The sequence below is a fragment of the Diabrotica undecimpunctata genome, chromosome 3, assembly GCF_040954645.1.
Source record: "Diabrotica undecimpunctata isolate CICGRU chromosome 3, icDiaUnde3, whole genome shotgun sequence".
NCBI classification, from domain to species: Eukaryota; Metazoa; Arthropoda; class Insecta; order Coleoptera; family Chrysomelidae; genus Diabrotica; species Diabrotica undecimpunctata.
This window is the reverse complement of record NC_092805.1, coordinates 37,607,424-37,629,682: the sequence shown is the minus strand read 5'-3', so window position 1 is coordinate 37,629,682 and position 22,259 is coordinate 37,607,424. Positions and strand designations below refer to the sequence as shown.

The 22,259-nt window shown below is 33.8% G+C and overlaps 1 protein-coding gene and 1 pseudogene across 1 annotated transcript in view; one reads left to right on the top strand and one right to left on the bottom strand.

The window, feature by feature from the left end:
- Window positions 1-22,259, bottom strand: part of LOC140436701 (cytochrome P450 4C1-like) — a 56,920-nt gene that overhangs the window by 13,780 nt on the left and 20,881 nt on the right. The window contains exons 3-7 of the mRNA XM_072525742.1: window positions 13,698-13,892; window positions 13,445-13,630; window positions 13,311-13,380; window positions 10,876-11,002; window positions 9,556-9,643 (exon numbers count right to left, since the gene is read on the bottom strand). Coding sequence (XP_072381843.1) covers window positions 9,556-9,643; window positions 10,876-11,002; window positions 13,311-13,380; window positions 13,445-13,630; window positions 13,698-13,892 — 666 coding nt within the window. The remainder of the gene's footprint in view (window positions 1-9,555; window positions 9,644-10,875; window positions 11,003-13,310; window positions 13,381-13,444; window positions 13,631-13,697; window positions 13,893-22,259) is intronic.
- On the top strand, window positions 9,979-10,851 carry LOC140437887 (endonuclease III-like protein 1; annotated as a pseudogene).

Below are 22,259 nucleotides of genomic sequence, written 5' to 3'. Positions count from 1 at the left end.
CGGAACACCACAACAAAATTTAGAAAAAGAAGCTAGGATTCAAGAAGAAAAGGTCAATAAAAAAATAAAAATAATCAAACTAAGAGACAAGTTATAAAAAAACGTGTATTTAGAGAAAGCACATCTTCCAGTAACGAAAGTTTCAGTTACCAAGAAAGTTTCGATTCACCAGAAGATTTTGACGATGTAGAATCCAATCCACCCAAAGTTTCAAAAGGGGACTATGCTATTGCAAAAGTTGATGGCAAGACTAATGCAACCTGGAGGCATTATGTGGTTCACATTAATGACAATTTATTAAACGGCTATGATGTTAGTTTTATGAAACGCCATAACCAAACACGATATTTTTTAGAAGGCGACCCCGGTTTTGTTCCTATTGATGATATTATTTACAAACTGCCTCTTCCAATAAAAAGGAGCAGTGTCAGGTTTGCTAACATGATTTCTTTTAACATAGACTTTAATGAGTTTGACTTTACTTTATATTAGTTCAATAAAGAGTTGTTAAGAAAATTTCCTATATTCTTTACCCATTTTTTTTTTGGTATATCATACTGTCGAGTTAGCCCACTTCTATGTTCCAGTTAATCTACTAGGTAGGTTAACTGGTCAAAATTGCAGATTATTACGAAAATCATCCCCTTATTCCTATAGATATATATTGAACTTCAAAAGCCGTATTTAATGGTTAGTCAAATAACAACGAAACACAGGATAAATATTGGCTTATTTTAAACCAGATACTAAGTAAATATAATTTTTTTTCAGAAGATGTCCAGTTTACCTCACTCTACCCTATACAATAAAACAAAAAAATATATATAAGTATACAAATCACAATAATAAAAGTATAAATATCACAAACTTAATCACCTAATTTAGTTTTACACATCAAAATGAAGATTACCTATTCCACAGCCACTCAAATAAACACATGTCTGAGACCAGAAATGAATTCGGCCTTCGGTGCAAAAAAAATCTAGATCTGGGTGAATATTTGCCCATCTTAGTGATCGAGATAAAAAATTATTGTATGCTTAGTTGGTTCTGTGAAGTGGAACATAAAAAGTTTGGTTTAATCGTGTTCTACGTACAGGTACATGCAGACCAACCTGCTCAAGTAGCTGAGCACACAAGACTGTAGAATTAATTATGTCATAAAGCATATTTGCATCTTTAATTAATCGTCGGTCATACAATGAGAGTATACCAGGTTGGGTTTCAATTTGATTATAGTTTACTTCATTTAATTCAAAGGTATACCCTGTTTATATGCTACATATTTCAAGAACTTGTGCTGAACTGTCTTAATTTTTGATATGTAAATATTATAAGATGGAGACCATACACAAGAATAATACTCTAGATGGGGTCTGACTAAAAAACAATGTACTAATTTAATCGCTTCAATATTCTGAAAGTCTCTAGTAAATCTTTTTATAAAGCCAAGCATTTGTAAAGACTTGAAAATCATTGACATATATAATGCGATTCAAATAAAGTTTAGAATCTAAATTAATTCCCAGATCACGAATTTCGGTAGCCCCGTCAACAAGAATGTTCTGTATATTATAATTATATTCCATTGGGTCTCTCGATCGTCCAAAAGAAACAACATCATACTTAGATGCGTTCAGGACCATTGCATTCAACACACATCACTTACTCAACCGATCGAGATCGTGTTGAAGATTAACACAATCTTCTGTATTATTGATAATTGCGTGGAACTTAAAATCGTCCGCAAAAAGAAGAGGTAACCTGTGCTGGAAGCAGTAGTGTGTATCATTGATGAATATGTGAAATAATCTTCTTCTTCTTCCTATGCCGTCCCCATTAACGGAGGTTGGCGACCACATTTTTAAAAGCTTCTCTGTCTTTTGCAACGTGGAATAATTCGTCTACAGTCATGTTTGTCCAGTCTCGAATATTTCGCAGCCATGACTTCCTCTTTCTACCTATTCCCTTTTTGCCATCGACTCTACCCTGCATGATGACCTGCAGAAGACTATATTTATTATTTCTTAGTATGTGTCTAAGGTATGCAGTCTTGCGTACTTTTATTGTTCTCAACAATTTTTTGTCTCGACCCATCCTTCTCAGCACTTCCTCATTGGTGACCCTGGCAGTCCATGGAATTCTCAACATTCTCCAGTATATCCAAAGTTCAAAGGCATCAATATTTTTAACTATTTGCGCTTTTAGTGTCCATGTTTCTACCCCGTACAATAGTTGCGACCAGACGTAACATTCAACAAACCTCAGTCTCAGCGCAGTATTCAGATTTTTGTCACAGAACAATTGTTTGAATTTTAAAAACGCTGCCCTTGCCATTTCTATTCGTACCCGGATCTCTTGGTCTGGATTTAATTCTGTGTTGATGTAAGCTCCCAGATATTTATATTTTGTCACTCTCTGTATTTGCTGTCCACCAAAAGATAGTTGTTCATTATTTATTGGACTCCTTGATACTATCATAAATTTGGTCCTATCTGTGTTGATGTCAAGTCCCATTTGAATGCATTCACTATTTATTGCATCTAGTAAAGTTTGTAGTTCTTCTATACTCTCAGCCATAATTACCGTGTCATCTGCAAATCTCATGGTGTTTATGATTTCTCCACCAATTCTTATTCCCTCTTTTCTTTCCCATAAGGCTTTTCTGAATATGACCTGTGAGTACACGTTGAAAAGCGTCGGAGACAAGACGCATCTTTGCCTAACCCCTCTCGCAATCGGTATATTATTTGTTTCTATATAGTTCACCTTTACTACTGCTTTCTGGTTCCAGTATATAGCCTTAAAAATGCCTAATGTGAAATAATAGGAGTCCCAAATGAGAACCCTGGGGCACTCCTGAATGAACCTTAATCTCACTGGAAACAAAATCCCTAACACGCACCATCTGAACTCGGTCAATCAAGTATGTTCTCAGTCATCTAAGAAGTGGCCCATCAACACCTATTTTTTAAGTTTAACTATTAAAATATTATGGTTGACCCGATCAAAGGCCTTGGAGGAATCAGTATATACTGCATGTACCCTACAGCCACTCTCCATGGCCTTCCTCAGGAAGTCCACAAACAGTAGTATATTACATTCAGTTGATCTGCTATTCCAAAATCCAAATTGTTGGTCTACTAGCTGTTTTTCAATTAAAACTTTAAGATAGTCACATAAAGAACAATCAAATTTCTTTATTATTACATTAATTATACTAATGGGCTTATAATTATTCACCAATGAATTATCTTCCGCTTTTAAAATATGTGTTAAAAAACTATTTTTCCAGCATTCCAGCATTCTAAAAATTCACCCTTATTTAAGGATAGATTAAAAATGTGAAAAAGAGGTCTGGATAATATAAAACAACAATTCTTAAGAAAGCTGGGAGATAATTCATCAGGAACAGGACCCTTATTTACATCAAGTTCTGATAATTTTAAATCAATCTCAGATATAGTTATCTTGAAACTAGTCAAGTTAATAAGACAAAGTGAAGGTCAATCACTGGGCATGTCACATATTTAAGTGGAATAGTCTGTAGAAAAATATTCTGTAAAAAGATTTACAATATCTGGTCCGTGACTGGATTCAACACTAACATAACTCAACACAGTGGGCAAGGAAGATTTTCCCCTCTGTGAATTCACAAACGACCAAAATCCCTTCAAATTATTTCTTAGTGATAATTATGTTAATATGATTTCTGTAGCCTTTAGTTTTTAACAATTTACAGTTGACCCTCAGCTGAGAAAAAGTGCGATAATCCAGAAGTGATTTAGATAAAAGATATTTTTTGTGAGCTTTCTTTTTCTCAACTATCAGGTCTTCCAACTCTGGTGGGAACCAAGAAGGGAATCCACGTTTTGAATACCTTTCTTATTTCTTAATTAATTCTATAGCTAAGTAAAGTATATCATAAAAAATATTCACAATTTGATTCAGTGGTTTTCCTAAAAATAAATTATCCCAACAGAACTGTGATAAAAAATTAGTTATTTTTAAAGTCAGCCGTTTCCCAGTGGTGGGTGGTGCATATTCTCCCTCAAAAGAGCTTCATCTGCTCTGGACACAGTTATATCAGCATCATCAACCAGCATTAAATCGAGAATATTACCAGTGGAATTCACAACAGTGTTACTGGTCTAAAAAAAATGTGGTATGCACACATACCAGTCACAACCTGAAGGACTTTAACTTCAGATGCTGTGGCAGATGGTATAGGAATTGTTCAATTGTTGTAGAGCACATGTCATTTGAAAACCATTTACAGTTTGGTAAATTGAAGTCAGCAGCCAGATAATAGTGTATAGATGAATAAACTTTAGCTATTTGTTCTAAGGTTTCACAAAATATGTAATATTTCTTAAATGTAGACTTTGGTCTACACTATGGACAGAGACACAGACTTTGGTAAGACACTATCGGACAGAGCTAGAAGTACAGATATACGACGTAGATGCAAGGTGGAGAACATCAAGAACTGGGTAAGAAATAGAAAAGTAGAATGGCACGATCTTATATGCCGAATCACAACAAAGAGAGAAGTAAAGACGACAAGAGACGATTCCCTAATAGGAAGACGATCAGTAGAGAGATTACGAAAACGATGAAACGACAACTTACTGGAGGCACATTGAAAAACAGACAGAGTCAGGTCTATATAAAAAGAAGAAAAAGAAGAAGCCCGTATTGCATAGCTTAAGTATAATTACATGTGGGGCACAGTGAAACGATATTTCACTTTGCCTCTAATTTTACCATTTCACATTGTCCCAAATGGATTTAAAAACAACACTTATCCAGTCAAAATTTTTAACCATAATCTAATAAGTTTGATTAATGTTGTATGTTTCTTTCAAAAATATGTTTAGTTAAATAAGATAGAAGAATTAGCAGTTACACTCAGCTGCAGATTTTACAAATAGTTGCCCCAAAATGAATAAATAGTGATATTTTTAATAACTTTGACAGACGACCGCAATAAATTAGTCGATAAGCACGTACTACTTCTAAACATTGACTGGATTGTAAAGAGTGGTGGCTCCGTTCGCGGAAGAATTTTTAAAACGTGCTATTTCGCTTTACCCTACTATTTCACTTTACTCTTCCCTCCCCTACCAAAGTTTAATAAACAATGTACCCTGGTACAATGATTTACCCCTTGAGTAAAAATAAACAAAATGTCTTATGCTATGTTCATTTAAAAAAACATCTTAAATTGATTGACGGAGCACATAAATCTATTAGGCATGGAGGTAGAACAAGAACCTTAGAAGAATTATAACAGAAGTACAAGAAATCACAAGCACAGCTGTAGAAATCATAACGATCTATTTGGATCTCTGTGAAACTTCCCAGAAAAATTTTAAGTTTTCAGAATGGGTTTAGTAGTGAAACGTATACTGTCAAAAGAAATGAATAGTAGATGTCAAACAAATTTGATAGGTACGCTAGCCCAAGTTGATTCAAATTCATTTTTGTCTACCAAGATCACTTAACAAAATTTGTATAATTTCGGCCGTTGAAAATTAAACGTACAAAGGAAGTTGCATTAGTTCTTCTTGACATATTGTATCTGTATGTATTAGAGCTCCTAGTATTCTTCAAAACGACGATGGACGAGAATTCTAAAGCATAATTATAGAAGAACTGTGTTCCATGTGGAAAGATTTAAAAATAGTACACATTAAGTTAAGACAGTCAGTCACAAGGATCTGTTGAACGTGCGAAATAAAACATCGAAAGTATGCTGAGTTCCTGGTTGAAAACCAACCAATCGAACAAGTGGTCAAAGGGTCTTTGATTTGTACAACTCGCCAAGAATCGATCTTACCATTTTGACATCAAGTGCACTCCATATAAAGCTATGTTTGGGGTTCCTGTCAAATGTGGTTTGAAAACTTTATCACTGCTAGAAGATGCTCTAGAAATTATTTCGACTGAAAAAGATTGAAAGCTTTGGTGAAACAAATAGAAGAAACCCAGTCAGGTCTTAATTTTGAAGATCGTGAAGAAGCAGAAGTGGATAAACCAAATGATCTAATAAGAGAACAAGAACCAGAACAACCTGAGCAACCATCAGTGATCTAATGCGATTCTAGAAGAACTAACTTCTAATCAAATTTCAGAGAGGCAAGATTCTGTTGCAATTAAACGGTTACGTGCAGAGGAAGGTCTTGAAAAGCATTCGAAGAAAATACTCAAACTTAAAATTCTCCCCTGGTAATATCGGCGATACGGTAAAATTAGGAGAACCAAATATTGAAAGGGTACCAAGTGATTTTAGAAATGTTTTGGCTGTTTTTATGAGTATTCAAAATTAATTATACAAATTAGGGACTGAACGACTACCATAGTGGTATTATTCTTCTTCTTCTTCAAGTGCCCTGTCCGTTGCGAACGTTGGCTATTTACATGGCAATTCTGATCTTATTTGCGGCGCTTCTGAATAGTTCGACCGATGTGAGCCCGAACCACTTCCTCAGATTTTGGAGCCACGAGTGTCTTCTCCTGCCTGGCCCTCGCTTACTGTCTATTTTTCCCTGGACAATCAATTGCAGTAGACGGTACTAATCGTATCTCAATATGTGGCCTAGATATTCAAGCTTTCTTTGTTTAATTGTATTCACGATTTCTTTCTCCTTTCCGATTCTTTGGATTACCTCTGTGTTGGTGACATGTTCGGTCCAGGATATACGAAGAATGCGTCGGTAAACCCACATTTCGAATGCTTCTAGTTTTCTCGTGAGCGTCTCCGTCAGCATCTAGGCCTCCACACCATACAGTAAGATCGAAAAAATGTAGCATTTAACTAGACGTAGTTTTAGGGGAAGAGACAAATCCCTGCTTATGAGGAGCTTTTTCATATTGCTAAATGCTGCTCTAGCTCATTCTATTCTCGCCTTAATTTCTGTGGCCTGTTCCCATTTTGCATTTACGTTGGTGCCAAGGTACACATAAGATTCTACATGGTCAATTAGTATGTTACTTATCCGTAACTGTCGAGTAGGCTGTTGCTTCCTGCTTATCAGCATCCACTTTGTCTTCTTGAAGTTGAGGCTCAGGCCGTATTCCTCACTAACTAAATAAACTATTTCCATTACCTGCTGTAATTCGTCTATGGTACTGGCAAGGATCACCGTCTCGTCGGCATATCTTATATTGTTCGTTAACTCGCCGTTTATTTTTATGTCCTCATTTGCATTTTCTATACATTATAGTGGGGATAATATACAACCCTCTTTTGATCTGCACACTTTTAGTGAGTTCGTTGCCAATTTTTGCTCTTGCTGTTTGACCCCAGTATAGGTTTGCCACAATTCGAATGTCCTTGTCGTCAATACCTGTCTTTCGCAGAATATCTATCAATTGTTCATGATTGACATTGTCAAATGCTTTTCTAAAATCCACAAAGCACAAATACACGTCCTTATCAACGTCTCTACACCGCTGTATAAGCACCTGGAGAGCGAAAATTCCTTCTCTAGTTCCAAGTGCTTTCCGAAAGCCAAACTGCGATCTATCAATATTTGACTCACATTTAACATATATTCTTCTATGAATGATCTTGAGTGAATAAGTGGTATTACAGAAATTAATTTACCATTGGCAAAGAATCATTAATTTCTCTAGACATGGTTTCAAAACTAAACATTTACTGCACGAGTATATTAGAAAAACATTTGTATCGGATAGGCAAGGACATTAGCGATATGCTTGCAGAAATAAATGTAAAACACATAAGTGTAAATGTAAAAAAATGGAAAGTTGTGTAATTCTAAATGTCACGAGAGTTTGCTATGTCACAACAAATAGTAAGTAATTAAACTAATAGTATTAATTTAGACAAGAAACTCAATTCAGGTTAAACAAAACGTCTCTTGTTTTTAATTCAGTTCAATAAAAATCACACTTCTTGAATAGCTGTTGAAATTTATTATTTTTATTTCATTATTTTATACTTTTATCGCTGGTCCTTGTAGATAATTGAAAACAATTTCCTAAATTTGTATACAATTACCGGTAATTGCATAAAATTACCAATTATCTTCTCTAACGGTAACATATATACTGTACGACAGTACGGCAAAAAACAATACGACTGACGGATGTGCTGTGTCTCCGCAAACCAAGCATTGCTCAAAACTTTGGATACTTTTCAGAGTCCACCCGTTAGACTGGCTCTTGGAGCATATTGCGCCAGTCCTGTGAACAGACTACTCTGTGAAGCTAGAGAGCCACCCTTAAACCATAGAAGAAAATACTTAACTCTGTCAATTGTAGGTCTCGAATATAAAATCTAACCAAAAAAACCCAGCTCTCCATTATGCTGTTGCTAACAGGTTCCAGGAGGTCTATCAAAAAAGAAATAGAGGTCCTGTACCTTTCTATGAACGAGCTTATAGATACTTATTAGATTTTAATATTGAACTACCTCCTATTTATCCTACTTGTAAAATAAATTTATGTTTTTCTTGGGTTGTTCCCTTTCCGCTTTGTAACCTTAAACAAACAGCATATAATAAAAATAACGTCATACCCAATTTTTTTTAAATTCACTTTCTTCATGTTCTCACACAGTACAAAAATTACCATCTTATATACACGGACGCATCTAAGACCACAAATAAAGTAGAAGCATGCTTTGTGATATCACATAAACATTCCATCTATAAATTGTCTTCTGAGACAAGTAGTTTTACAATAGAACTATTTGCCGTAATTAACGCACTCACCTTTATTCTAGAAAAAAAACTGTCCAAATCTCTTATAATATCTGATTCACGTAGCTGTCTGACATCAATTTCTCAGATTTATCCCTCTGATCCAACATTACAGCAGATTAAGTTAATTTTATACCGTATATACCAAAACAATTTGACAGTAGAGTTCCGCTGGGTACCGTCACACGTTGGAATAGATGGTAACGAAATGGCAGATAGTCTAGCTAGGTCCGCAGTAACCAGTACAGCTGCATCAGTGGAAAATCTAATGGTGCATTTAAATTTTAAACCTTACTTAAAAGCAAAATTGCACGATGTTTGGCAATACTAATGGAATAGACGCACCACTAAATTGATAGAAATAAAATCTTCCGTCCTTCCATAGAATTTCTGGCCTTCAAAGCGACAACATCAAGTCCTAATAACACGTCTCAGATTAGGACACATTTCTACAACACATGAATACTTATTGAAGAGAGAAGAGGAACCAGTGTGTTTGTGAATGTAAAGTGACAGTGAAGCACATTTTGATTGACTGTCCAATATACTCAGTTGAATGTCTATATCACCACGTTCCAAAAACATTAAAAGAACTTCTAGGATAATCTAAATACGTAGCTGACTTGATAGAATTCTTAAAATCTATAAACTTTTTTAATAAAATTTAACACAACACAGCAATAATTAAAATATAATATTGTATACCTACTCTATTATGTAATTGATATTTTGTATATGACTATGTATGTCTTTATCACTTTTGTATTTTATTATGCTAATTACCCTAAGTGGTTGAAGCAAAATAAATAAAAAAAACCAATACCTTTAACAGCAGACGCAATATCATCTTCAGAGCTTAAATTCCCACTAGTTGATATATTTGCATGTTTCTTCTTTATATTTGACATTAGCTACAACAATTCGTGTTATTTTGTCATTTTTGTTATATTGTCATTTTTGATAAAAAATATTTTTTTCCATCTTAAACTATTTTTTTTTACTTCTTGTCTTCTTAGTTTTTGCTTCTCCTTTTACATACTTCTTACCAAAAGGGCAAAGTTCCTTATTTAAATAAGTTGAACACTGAGGCTTGACAGCCCCGCAAATCTGCTGCCCAAAACCAACAAGTAGGCGATTCATCTCGTCCCATAATTCCTGTGGTAGCCAATCTTCTAAAGCCTTACTTGTATCCTCGGGATTATTGGTATTCACCCATCTTAGACGATTTGATATCCTGTGAACGTGGATGTCAACACCAATTCCTGTCACTTTATTCCAAGCTGTTTCCATACATATATGTGCCATTTTGGGTCCTATCGCTGGTAACTTGCACAATTTTTTCAATGTATTTGGAATGTCACAATAATTTTCCTTTTGTAGTATATCATTAGTTTTTTTGATATATTTCACTTTATTTCTCCAGAAACTGACTAGATATATTAGTTCTTCCCAGAACTAGGAACAAGTTCTGGCAAATTTGAATGAAATTAGGAAACATTCAGATGCTCCCGTAGACTCCATGGGATGTGATAAGTGTCATGATGAAAATGCACCACCAAATGTCATGAGGTATTAACAACTTCTTTCACTGATGTTAAGTAGTCAAACTAAAGATTAAATCACCCATTCTGCTATGAAGAAACTAATAGATCATGGTTGTACTTTTGAAAACATATTAGGTACAGCAGATGAGAAACTGGGAGAACTAATATATCCAGTCAGTTTTTGGAGAAATAAAGTGAAATATGTCAAAAAAAACTAGTGATATACTACAAAAGGAATATGATTATGACATTCCAGATATAGTGGAAGAATTGTGCAAGTTACCAGGGGTAGGACCCAAATGGCACATATTTGAATGGAAACAGCTTGGGATACAGTGACAGGAATTGGTGTTGTGACCAATAATCCCGAAGATACAAGAAAGGCTTTCGAAGATTGGCTACCACAGGAATTATGGAGCGAGATGAATATCCTACTTATTGGTTTTGGGCAGCAGATTTGCGGGGCTGTCAAGCTTCAGTATTCAACTTGTTTAAATAAGGAACTTTGCCCTTTTGGTAAGAAGTATGTAAAAGAAGAAGCAAAAACTAAGAAGACAAAAAGTAAAAAAGAATAGTTTAAGATGACAGAACATACTTACAGTAGTTGAGAATTCGGTAAATATTTTAAGCGCTTTATCGAAATCTCTGCTCATTGGATACAATTTCCAAGTAAATCTCAATTGATGCCAGACATGAAGCATTCTTAAACTAGCTATTGCCATTATTCTAAAAATAAATAAAAAAATTATTGCCAGTCATCGCCAAAAGTCGCTTTTTTGTACTATTTACTTATTAAAACTGAAACTTTCTATTTTGATTTTGGCCGTTTGATTGTAGTAAATGTTTCTGATAATTCTAAGATCTTTGTTCTCAATTCCAATTTCTTGCATTAGAGTCATTAATTTGTCATGTTTTACTCTGTCAAATGCCTTCTGGTAATCTATAAAGCATACATATATGTCACAATTCACATCCCTGCATCTCTGAAATAGCTCCTGTACAGCAAAAAGGGCCTTCCGTGTTCCCAGGGCATCACGAAATCCGAATTGTGTTCTTGTTAGTCGTTCCTCACATTTTGTATATATATTCTTTTGTGAATGACCTTTAGAAATGTTTTAAGTAAATGGCTCATAAGGCTTATAATTCTATAGTCTTCGCACTTTCTCGCATTGGGTTTTTTTTGGAAGATTTATAAAAGTTGACACTAACCACTCTTGGGGAACCACGCCCGTATCATATATACTGTTAAATATATTTGTCAACCATTTTATCCCATCATAGTCCATAAGTTTTGAGAATTCTGAGTGAAAATTATCAGGGCCTACTGCTTTACCATCTTTGGTGCTTTTGATGGCATATTTTACTTCTTCGGCTGTAAATGGTGGTCCAGATTCGCAATTGGTGTTTGTCGTAATACCAGTGTTACTTCGTATATCTTCAAAAGTTTTTTCTACGTATTTAATCCAAATATCTCTTTTATGCTCTATTTCCAGTACTATATTTCCTTGATTATCTGTCAGGAATCCAGTGTTCTTGTGTTTATATAAGCCTGCCGCTTCTTTAATCTTTTTATGGAGGTTAAATGAATCATGTTTTTGTTGTAATGACTCTATCTCTGTACACTTCGAGCTAAACCAATTTTCTTTTGCTATTTTAATAGCCCTTTTTATTTCGTTATTTATGTTGTTGTAGTAATTCTTATTATCTTTAGTGTTTCTCCTGTCTTCCATGATACATAGAATCTCTTCCGTCATCCATTCCTTTTTATTTGTTCTTTCAGGTTTTAAGTATTTCTCTGTTATTTCTTGACTTACTTTGTGCAAATTTTCTAGCTACGTATTTTATTTGAAATATTTTTTCTACAGTGTACATATTCTTGGTAAATCGATTTTTTTGTCTTTTTACCCCCCTGCGTGGGGATTTTAGGGGGAAGCCCGAGGGTATAAGTGGTAAACTTTTTTGCATCTTTTTGGTGGTCCCAAAATTAATATTCTCGGCAAAATTCAGCTTATTGTATGATTTTTAGAGGTTCGATGAGAATTATACGGCAGTTTCGTCTCCGACGACTAGAGTAAATACATGGAATACCACTCTTTTGAAAGATGTGTCACTACGAGACCATTTTTGTTGCTGTACTTGGACGAGTTCAGTGGAATCAAATGGGTTAAAATATGTTTAGCTGTATCTATTAGTAAATAGTGCACGCCAATTCATTATTACTATCAGTTACCAAGACCAGTCACCTACTTAAAAGGCGGGTCTTTAGTACCACCCGAGTTGGCGTTGCCTTTACATGAGATTAAGCTTGTTTATAAAAATGTAATAATTTCTCACTGTATTGTATATTGGTACATTATTTTTTAAATTTTATAATATATATTTTTTATAATAATATTTTAAATATTTTTTTTAATTGTGGCAGCCGTAGCTCAGTGGCTATGTTACTGGTTTAACAAGCTGGAGGGCCTGGGTTCGAACCCCGGCACCGACAAAATTTTTAATTTCTAATTTAACTGAGCTGCCACCGTGCTTCGGAGGGCACGTAAAGCCGTCGGTCCTAGCTAAAAACGTTGTCGTTAAGTCATGTTAGGGCGCTTGCGCGATCTGAAAACCCTAACACTATACCTTAACCAGAAGATTACACAAACTTTAATTTATTTTTTTAAACACGCTTTAGAATTGGTAATTAACAAATGAATTTTGTAATAATTGATCAAAACTCATAACTGAATAATCCTTTTGTACAATGAGAACAGTTTGTCTGTTCGGGTAAAATGTATTGCGAAGATATTATTCCCATCGAATATCTTTAGCTTTATCTTAAATCGTTTAAACGTGTTTCAAATTTCTACTATATATTCAAAACTCAATGAAAATTAAAAAAAATAACCTTAATTCATGTTTTAGCTGCAGCTAGTAAATAGTCCAAGTCGCTGTATTATTGCTACGAGTTAACAAGACCAATCATTAAATTATTGGCTTCCAAGTTGGAGTTACCTTTATTTACAACGCAGTTTAAAAATAAAAAACTTACTTGTCTAAAGCTTTGATAAATGCAAGGTCGTTTGAAGTTTGTATATTCATATCTATACCAAGCGCTGTTTCTAAAAGACAAATAAAGCATAGGATATGAGTAATACAGAAAATACTCATATGTTTCATATTTACCACATACTATATCCATTGTGCAGCCAGATATCAATTTAAGCAGATCTAGCTTTTTATTTCCCACCTCTTTTTGAAGCAGATTCGTAAATAGTTCTGTTTTTCTCCAAAATATATCCTGATAGGCCTCTAGTATTTTTTGATTAAAAGATGGAATTATAGCTTTGCGATGTTTTCTCCATTTTTTACCTAAAAAGAATTAGTTTCAAATTATTTTATTGCCAGATGGAATCAGTTCCAATAATTATTAACCTACCTCCAACAGTAACTAGACCTTCGCCGACTTCATTTATAAACTGATAGACATGATCTTTATTCAAAGCTGATTGACTTGTTAGTATCTTTTCAATATATTCCGGTTTTGATATTATGTAGTAAAGTCTAGGTCCAAACCAGACTGTAGCTACTTGTGGGTAAGCAGTTTGTATGTCTATCAAACGCTGTAATATTACTGAAAAACATGAAGTCCACAAAAATTATAGGATACGTTTTTGTTGATTTCTCGTGGTATTTAAGTTTTGTCAATAATATACTATGCGGTACATATGTATGGAATAAATTCATTTTTAGCGTTATTATGTACTATGTGAAAAAATCCTAAAATAGGTCGACTTTAATTCTTAAATTGACAATTTACAGTATGAAAATATTATTTTCCTTCAGCACCCACTTTGAATTATAAGCACCACCTCGAAAATTTTAAATAACAAAGGGGGTCGTGTGGCAGCTTGTTAGAAAGGGATTTTAGTCCTCTATTCAGTAATATAGTTTTTTGAGTCTGTGCAATTATAACTGAGAAAATTGATTTTTACAATTAAATTAAATGTTTAACTTGACCACCAATATTCACTTCTTGACAATAACCGAGAATTCTCGTACAACATTTTGTATGACCTCGGAGGTCATTTTGTTAATTTCTTCCGTTATCCTAACTTTTAAATCAGCAATATTGCTTGGTATATTAAAATATACTTTAGAAATAATAAGGTGTTTTCATTTCTGTTCTGCTAAACATTAGGGAAATAACTTTAAAGATAATAAAATAGTAGTCAAAAAGCCAAATAAACAATTGGTATGAATCTAGTAGGTTGCTGTCATTTAGGTATATAAAGTTACTAAAAGACGTCAGTATAAGATTTGTGCGCACATTAACTTTAATTATGGCTCATTTGACCGAAACTCAAAGGATGGACATTTTAATGATTGATTGTGGTAATAAAACAAGAACTCAAAAGGAGTTTTGTGAACTGTTTAATAATAAATACCCTGGTCAACAAGTTTCGCAGTTTACAGTTAGCAAAATTGAAAAGAAGTTGCATTATATTGGACATGTAAAAATATTAAAAAGCCAGGTAGGAATGTTTAATTTACTGATGAAAAAAAGTTATATCTACTTCTAGAGAATGAGGAAAATGCGCATAGGACAACTCAAAAACTTGCCACCGTCAATGATGTATGTAAATCATCTACTTTGATAGTTTTGCATAAAGAAAAATACCACCCTTACACAGTTCAATTGGTTCAGGAGTTAAATGAAGATGATCGTGATAAAAGGCAAGAATTCTATAAAATTATGATGGACATAATGAACGCAGATTTGCAGTTCATAAACAAAATAGTTTTTCTGAAGAAGCGACGTTTCATTTAAACGGAACGCTTAACAAACATGTAGATATTGAAGCAGAGAAAATCCTCACTGGGTGTGTGATAGTCACACGCAATATTCTAAAAAAATTAACGTTTGGGCTGGTATCATTAACAATAAAATTATTTGTCCTTATTTTTTTGAGGGCACAGTTGATGGTGAGGTTTATCTAGATTTTTTGATTAACTTTTTAGTGCCTACATTACGGAGATTTTTCCTGATGTTAATCATCCAAATTAGATTGAATGATCTATTTACTCTCAACAAGACGGAGCTCCACCGCATTTTGCACGTATAGTTAGAAATTATTTAAACGAGGTTTTTCCCAATAGGTGGATTGGAAGACGTGGAACAATTGAATGGCCGGCTAGATCTCCTGATTTAACTCATCTCGATTACTTTTATGGGGTTATTTAAAATCTAAAGTATATTTTAATAGACCAAACAATATTGCTCATTTCAAAGTTAAGATAAAAGAAATTAACAAAATAACCCCCGAGGTCGTACAAAATGTACGAGAATTCCAAAATCGCCTCGGTTAATGTCAAGAAGTGAATAGTGGTCATTTTAATTTAATTGTAAAGTACATTGAGTAATACATTCTAAATATTATGTGACATTATTATCTTCATCAACCTAAAGTTTTGTGATAGCAACATTATCAAAATTTTACATCTTAAAAATTAATTTTCTCAGTTATGATTGCACCAAACTCAAAAAACTTTATATTGCTAAATAGGGGGCTAAAATCCCTTTCTAACCAGGTGCCACACGACCCCCTTTGTTATTTTAAATTTTCGAAGGGGTGCTTATAATTCAAAGGGGGTGCTGGAGGGGATAATATTTTCATACTGTAAATTGTCAATTTAAGAATAAAAATCAACGTGTTTCAGTTTTTTTCACATAGTACACAATAACAATAAAAATGAATTTATTATAACTTTTTCGTTATAACGATTTCGACGTCCAGTTCGAAGCCATTTTGAATAAACAAGATTTGAAAACTTTTTTATTTTAGTTACGTTAGAAACAAATTTATTTAAATCATTTATTTTAATCTTTAATAAATTAAAAAAATAGTAGTCCAGTTGTTGATGTAACCTCTAGAAATTATACAAACTAGCTGAAAATAAGAAATCTGTCAGAGAAAGAAACGTCAAAAGTTTGGACCTTTCTAGTGGTAAATTTAAATATTGGTTGTCTTTACACTTACGAGAGTGTATCGCAAAATTAAAAATAAATTAAATCACAATTACAGTGTAGAAACAACAGTTCTGATATACAACGTAATATACTACGATTTTTACTGGCTGGGTTAACGACATTTCAGACAAGAGTCTTGAGAGATAGAGATAATTAATCTAGTTTTATATATAACTCTTTATATATAAAATAAGTAAGTAAGTAAGTCTTTTCTATTACATATTTTTTTATATTAGTGAAATTTTGATCAGCTCCTGATATGTCACCGCATGGCGACAAGATCAGGCCACCTGATCTCCAAGCGATCAATAATAATAATGAAAAGAATAATATGGATATTTCGAATAATGAAAATATTACGATAATAAATGATAAGTCTAAAAATGAGAAAAAAAAAATAATAAATAAATTTAATCAAAGCGACAACAGATACAAGAATAATGCTGTAGGGCCATACTTAGTTGTAGTAGAAGGAATCGAGAAAAAATCCAAAATAGGCAAGTTTAATCACTTGCAAATAGCAATTGACCTTTTTAATTTAAATTTAAAAGATATTTTGGAGGTAAAAGTCAAAGATATAAATAAAATTGGTGTTTCTTTCGCAAACAGCGAAGCGGCTAACAATTGTACACTGTATGGTCATACGAGGACTCTTTGCAGAACTAAACCAAAATGTCATAATTGTGGACAACAGGTAAAAGAGGTGTGGGGGCCTTGTAACTGGCTCCCTATATTCGAGGGTTGAAAATCTTTTGATTCCAAGCCTTACTTCAAAGGACTTGTGAATGGATGTATCTCCATAGCTCCAGAGAAATAAAAACACCTTTAGGTTTATCGACTTATAATTAACTTATTTTTAGAGTAGAGAGATTCAAAACGACGTAGCTGACAGTACAATATCAAATAATTCTTTCTTTATCACACGTAAAAGAGAAAACCGTATTTATGAGAAAAATGCCCGCGTTTCGGCGTAAAGAAATATTTATATATGAATTGAGAGTGAATTTAAAATGCGACGCCTCAAGGGCGATCTGTGAGAACGAACTGATAAGATAATACTTGGTGCGTAAAAGTGTAGATTACCCCTCTTGTATTTAGGTGTGAAAACTATTTAAGAGGCTGTGGCGCCATTAAGTCGGAGCAAACTTCATAAAGTGACTATTTTACTTATTCTACACTAAGAAAAGTGTAAAGAACTATATTTTTATTTTATATTTTAAAATGATATGTTCATTTCTGGAACATAGACTGCCCGCGTTGAAGTATTTACTTCAAAACGAAAGAAAGAGTGATTTGAGAAAGTAAGCAAACTTAACTTAAATGTAATTTAAGAAATAACTATTCCTAAACTAGAGTAATACATATAAATGTGACAAAATTTAAAATTTTAATTTTCTACTTTGTCCACAGGAAGAGGACAGAGTTTTGTAATGGGTCTGTTAAAATATCCATCTCTAGTCTTTATTTTAACACTACGGACCTTATCGTCCTTACCAGTAAACAATTCAACAATTCTTGCCAATGCCCAGTGTAGGGGTGGAACTTTATCTTCCTTTAATAGAACTAAGTCGTTAACTTCAAGATTCTTCTGTGGTGTTAACCACTTGGGGCGATTCTGAAGTTGATTAAGGTAATCAATTTTCCAGCGTTTGGCAAATGATTGCTGAATCTTCATGTAGTTTTGCCAAATTGTTAATTTATTGTCAGGTATTTCCGTCACTATCTCTTCAGGAAATGACGTAATTGGTTTTCCTATTAGAAAATGTCCTGGAGACAATGTGTTAAAGTCATTTGGATCAGTTGACATAGCACAAAGAGGGCGTGAGTTTAGTACTGCTTCTATTTGTGCGAAAACTGTGCTAAAGGCTTCAAAAGTTAAAGTGGTATTGCCTAAATGCCTTAAAATGTGATATTTGGCACTTTTTATGGCTGCCTCCCAAATTCCATCATGATGCGGAGAATGGGCTACAATAAATTTTCATTGGATTTCAGAAGAGGAGAGAAAATTTAATATGGACTCAGAGGTTTCCTTTTGTTTAAGAAATAGTGCAACTTCCCTCAACTGATTTCTAGCTCCTAGAAAATTAGTGGCGTTATCTGAGTAGATAAGTTGTGGACAGCCTTTCCTACTGATGAATCTTTTTAAAGCAAGTAAGAAACTTTCGGTAGAGAGACCTGTGAGTAATTCGATGTGCACTGCACGAGTAACCATACATACAAACAACTCTATGTAGGATTTTATTTTTGGAGCCTTTCTTAAATTGGAGCCTTTTATAAGAAATGGACCACCAAAGTCTAGACCAACATTGGTAAATGGAGGGGAGAAACATGAACGTTCTTGTGGTAAATCAGCCATTAACTGTGTGGCTGTCTTTGCTTTAAATTTAAAACAATCGTGACATTTATTAATTATTCTTTTAGTTTCTTTGAGACCATTTAGACACCAATATCTTAAACGAAAATTGGAAAGAGTATTTTGAGGGCCTGCATGACATAATCTTATATGTTCTCTATGCAGCATTAATTTTACTATGTGATTATGAGAGGGTAGAAGTAATGGGTACTTCTGTTCATATGGGACGTCTGAGTACCTTAGACGACCACCTACACGAATCATTTGCTGATTATCTATGAATGGGTTGAGTTTTAAATTGTTCTATTTGAAATTATCTCCTTATTTTTAAGACAAGAAAATTCTCGAAAAAAGTGTGCCTTTTGCAAAAGTTTTATTATTAAATTTTCAGCATTTTTTAATTCTGAAACAGAGAAGGGTCCAACATATTTTTCATTTGGAAACTTGAAATTGTGAATGTACCTGAGAATAAGTGTGATACTGCGTTGTAGTTTTGAGAAGTTTGAAAATTTGAGAGATAAATTTTCAATGAAACTTATTGGACTTTCTTGTGCTAGATGAACTATTTTCTTTTCCTCGGGTATTTTACTTACATTTGGTTTTGAATCATAAGAAGTTAAATCTAAGTCATAATTAAGTAGAAATGAGGGACCTTGAAGCCAAAATTTTGAGTTTAGAAGTTCAGGAGCAGACATGCCTCTTGACGCAATATCTGCGGGGTTTTGTTTTGACTTTATATATCGCCACTTAAATTGTGGGTTTCCTTGTATTTCAGAAACTCTATTTGCAACAAACTGTGACCATCTCGAGCTATGTGAGCCTAACCAAGCAAGTACGATTTCTGAGTCCGTCCAGCAGTTTATTGAGTCTTTTTGAGTTAATTTATTATTTAGAATTTCAACTATTTTTTTAGTGAGTTTGCTGCATAAAACAGCACCCATAAGTTCTAACTTTGGTAAAGTTAATGTTTTTATTGGAGCTACCCTACTTTTAGAGGTGATGAGTGTGGAAGAGACAGTTCTTGAGCTATAAGTAACTCTAATATATATGCAGCTGGCGTATGCCTTTTCACTAGCGTCGGAAAATGCGTGTATTTGTATACTACATATATAATTTTCAATAAAAAAGGTCTGTGAATTTTTAAATGTTTTAGTGCTGAAATATGTTTGAGAAAATTTAACCATTCATTTAAGAGTGTAGAGTCTAAACTTTCATTCCACTGAATTTTTGAAAGCCAAATTTTTTGCATTATTATTTTTGCAGTTACTATTACAGGATTAATTAATCCCTTGGGGTCGAAAAAACTTGCGATTATCGAGAGCACTTGTCTCTTAGTGTAGGAATCTTTTATTTCGATTTCTGGCACTGAAATAGAGAAACTATCTAATTTAGAGTCCCAACAAAGACCTAATATTTTATTGGAATGATTTTCTGGAGATATGACATACGTAGAGTCAGTTGAAAATTGTGAAATATTTTCTAAAAATTGTGGTGAATTTGAACACCATTTGTGAAGAGATATGCCTGCCTTTTGTAGCAGTGCAGTGATTTGCTCATGCGCAAGTGTGAGTGTTTCAATACTATTTGTACCATATAGTATGTCATCAATATAGCAAAAATTAATGAGCATATCATGAGCGAGAGGATATTCTTCCTTATGCATGTTTGCGAGTTCAATTAAACATCGTGTGCTAAGGAAGGTAGCTGGTTTCGTTCCACAGGTAACCGTTTCCAATTGTATACATTTTAACGGCTCCGAGGGAAAGTTGCGCCACAAAATATTTAATAAGAAAGTTTGGTTGGGGTTTATTCTGATTTGTCTAAACATCTTTTTTATATCAGATGTGAATACATACTTAAAGAGTCTAAAATTGACTGAAGTGTCAAATAGTTCTGGTTGTGTGGTATAACCCTTTAACATAATATCATTAAGGCTAAAACCAGAAGTGGTTTTCATGGATGCGTCAAAAACTACGCGCAAACGAGTTGTGAGAGAAGTGTCTTTTTCTACACTGTGGTGAGGCAAGAAATATTTGTTTTCTGAGTGTATGTTCTGCAGAGCCAACGGAACATATTTTGCATGTCCTAATTCAACATACTCATCTATAAAAGATTTATATTGTTTGTAAAGAGAATCATTTTTTGAGAATTTGTTCTCCAAATTTAGAAATCGCCTTCGCGCCATTTGGAAAGAGTCGCCCAATTTATTATTTTCATTAGGCGTGCATAGGGGTAAATCTACTTGGAACTGTCCATTCGGTAGGATTTGTGTTGTGGCTTTAAATATTTTCTCAGCCTTTTCATCATCAGGACTTAAATGCTTTATTTCGGGAACTTCTTCAATGTCCCAAAACCTTTGGAGAAGATTATTTATATTTTCTTCTTCAGTGTGAGATTGAACAAATAAAGAAATATGATTCGAGTGTGAATAGTTACAGTTTGAGTTAGAGTACATCTTTTTCTTAGATGAAACTTGTGGAGATAAGTTACCGAACATGACATATCCTAAATGAGTGTTTTGAAGCACTGGAAGACCTGCTCCAATATGAATTAAACCATCCTTTAATAGATCACAGTAAATTTCTGCACCTAATAAGAGATCGATTCTCCCTGGGGAGGAGTAAGAGGGATCACTGAGCTTTATGCCAGCTGGTATTTTTATTTTGCTACGATCTAGAGGTACCTGAGGTATTTTACACGTAATATTATCCAAAACTGCACATGATACTTCAAATTTCATATCATTGTTTTTATATGGGAAAAATTCAATGTTTACCATTTCATTTGAGATGAAACAATTTTGAGAGATTGTGGAAATTTGTAATCGTTTATTAGTGGTAGAGTAATTTAGTTTATTTACTAAATCTTTTGTTGCAAAGCTCGATTGAGATCCATTATCGAGAAGACATCTTGCGTGTACAGGTTGTCCACTTTTAGAGTAAATTGTTACCAGCGCTGTGGCTAGCAAAACTTCGTTTTTTGGATTGAAAGTGGAGAGAGAAGAGATGCAAGATGAATTTTGACTTTGTGTGTCTGAGAGTAGACAATATTCATTTGTCTGAGTGCTTAAGTAAGTAGAAGTGTTTGGTGATTCATTATATGAATGTGGAGAATTAATTCTTTGAGTAACTTGGGCATTATTACTCCTTTGAGGAACATGAAAATGACTTTGAGAGATATGTGGTGCACTATGGCGAGTTTGTGAATCACCCTGTATACTTGCGGAGGATTGAGAGGTTTGTGGTGCATTAAAGCGTGATTGTTGCCTATTGGCGTGACTTTGATTACCATCATGTGAATTTGAAGCACTTTGATTGCTTCGAGTGGGAGAGAATAAATTATTTTGATGAGTGTGAGAAAAATTATTTTCTTCATGCAGAAGTGTATTGTGCTTTTTATTGCAAATTTTACATGTGTATTTAGAGATGCATTTATCAGTAAAATGCTTAGTGCCAAAACAGTTTCTGCAAAGCTGTGCTTGCTTTACAAAATTAAACCTTTCTCGAGAATTTGTGTCTTTAAATAAGTTACACTGATATATTTTATGACCAGTTTGTTTACAAAATATGCAATTTTCATAGCTAGATTTATTATTATTTATAGTGGAAATATGAGCA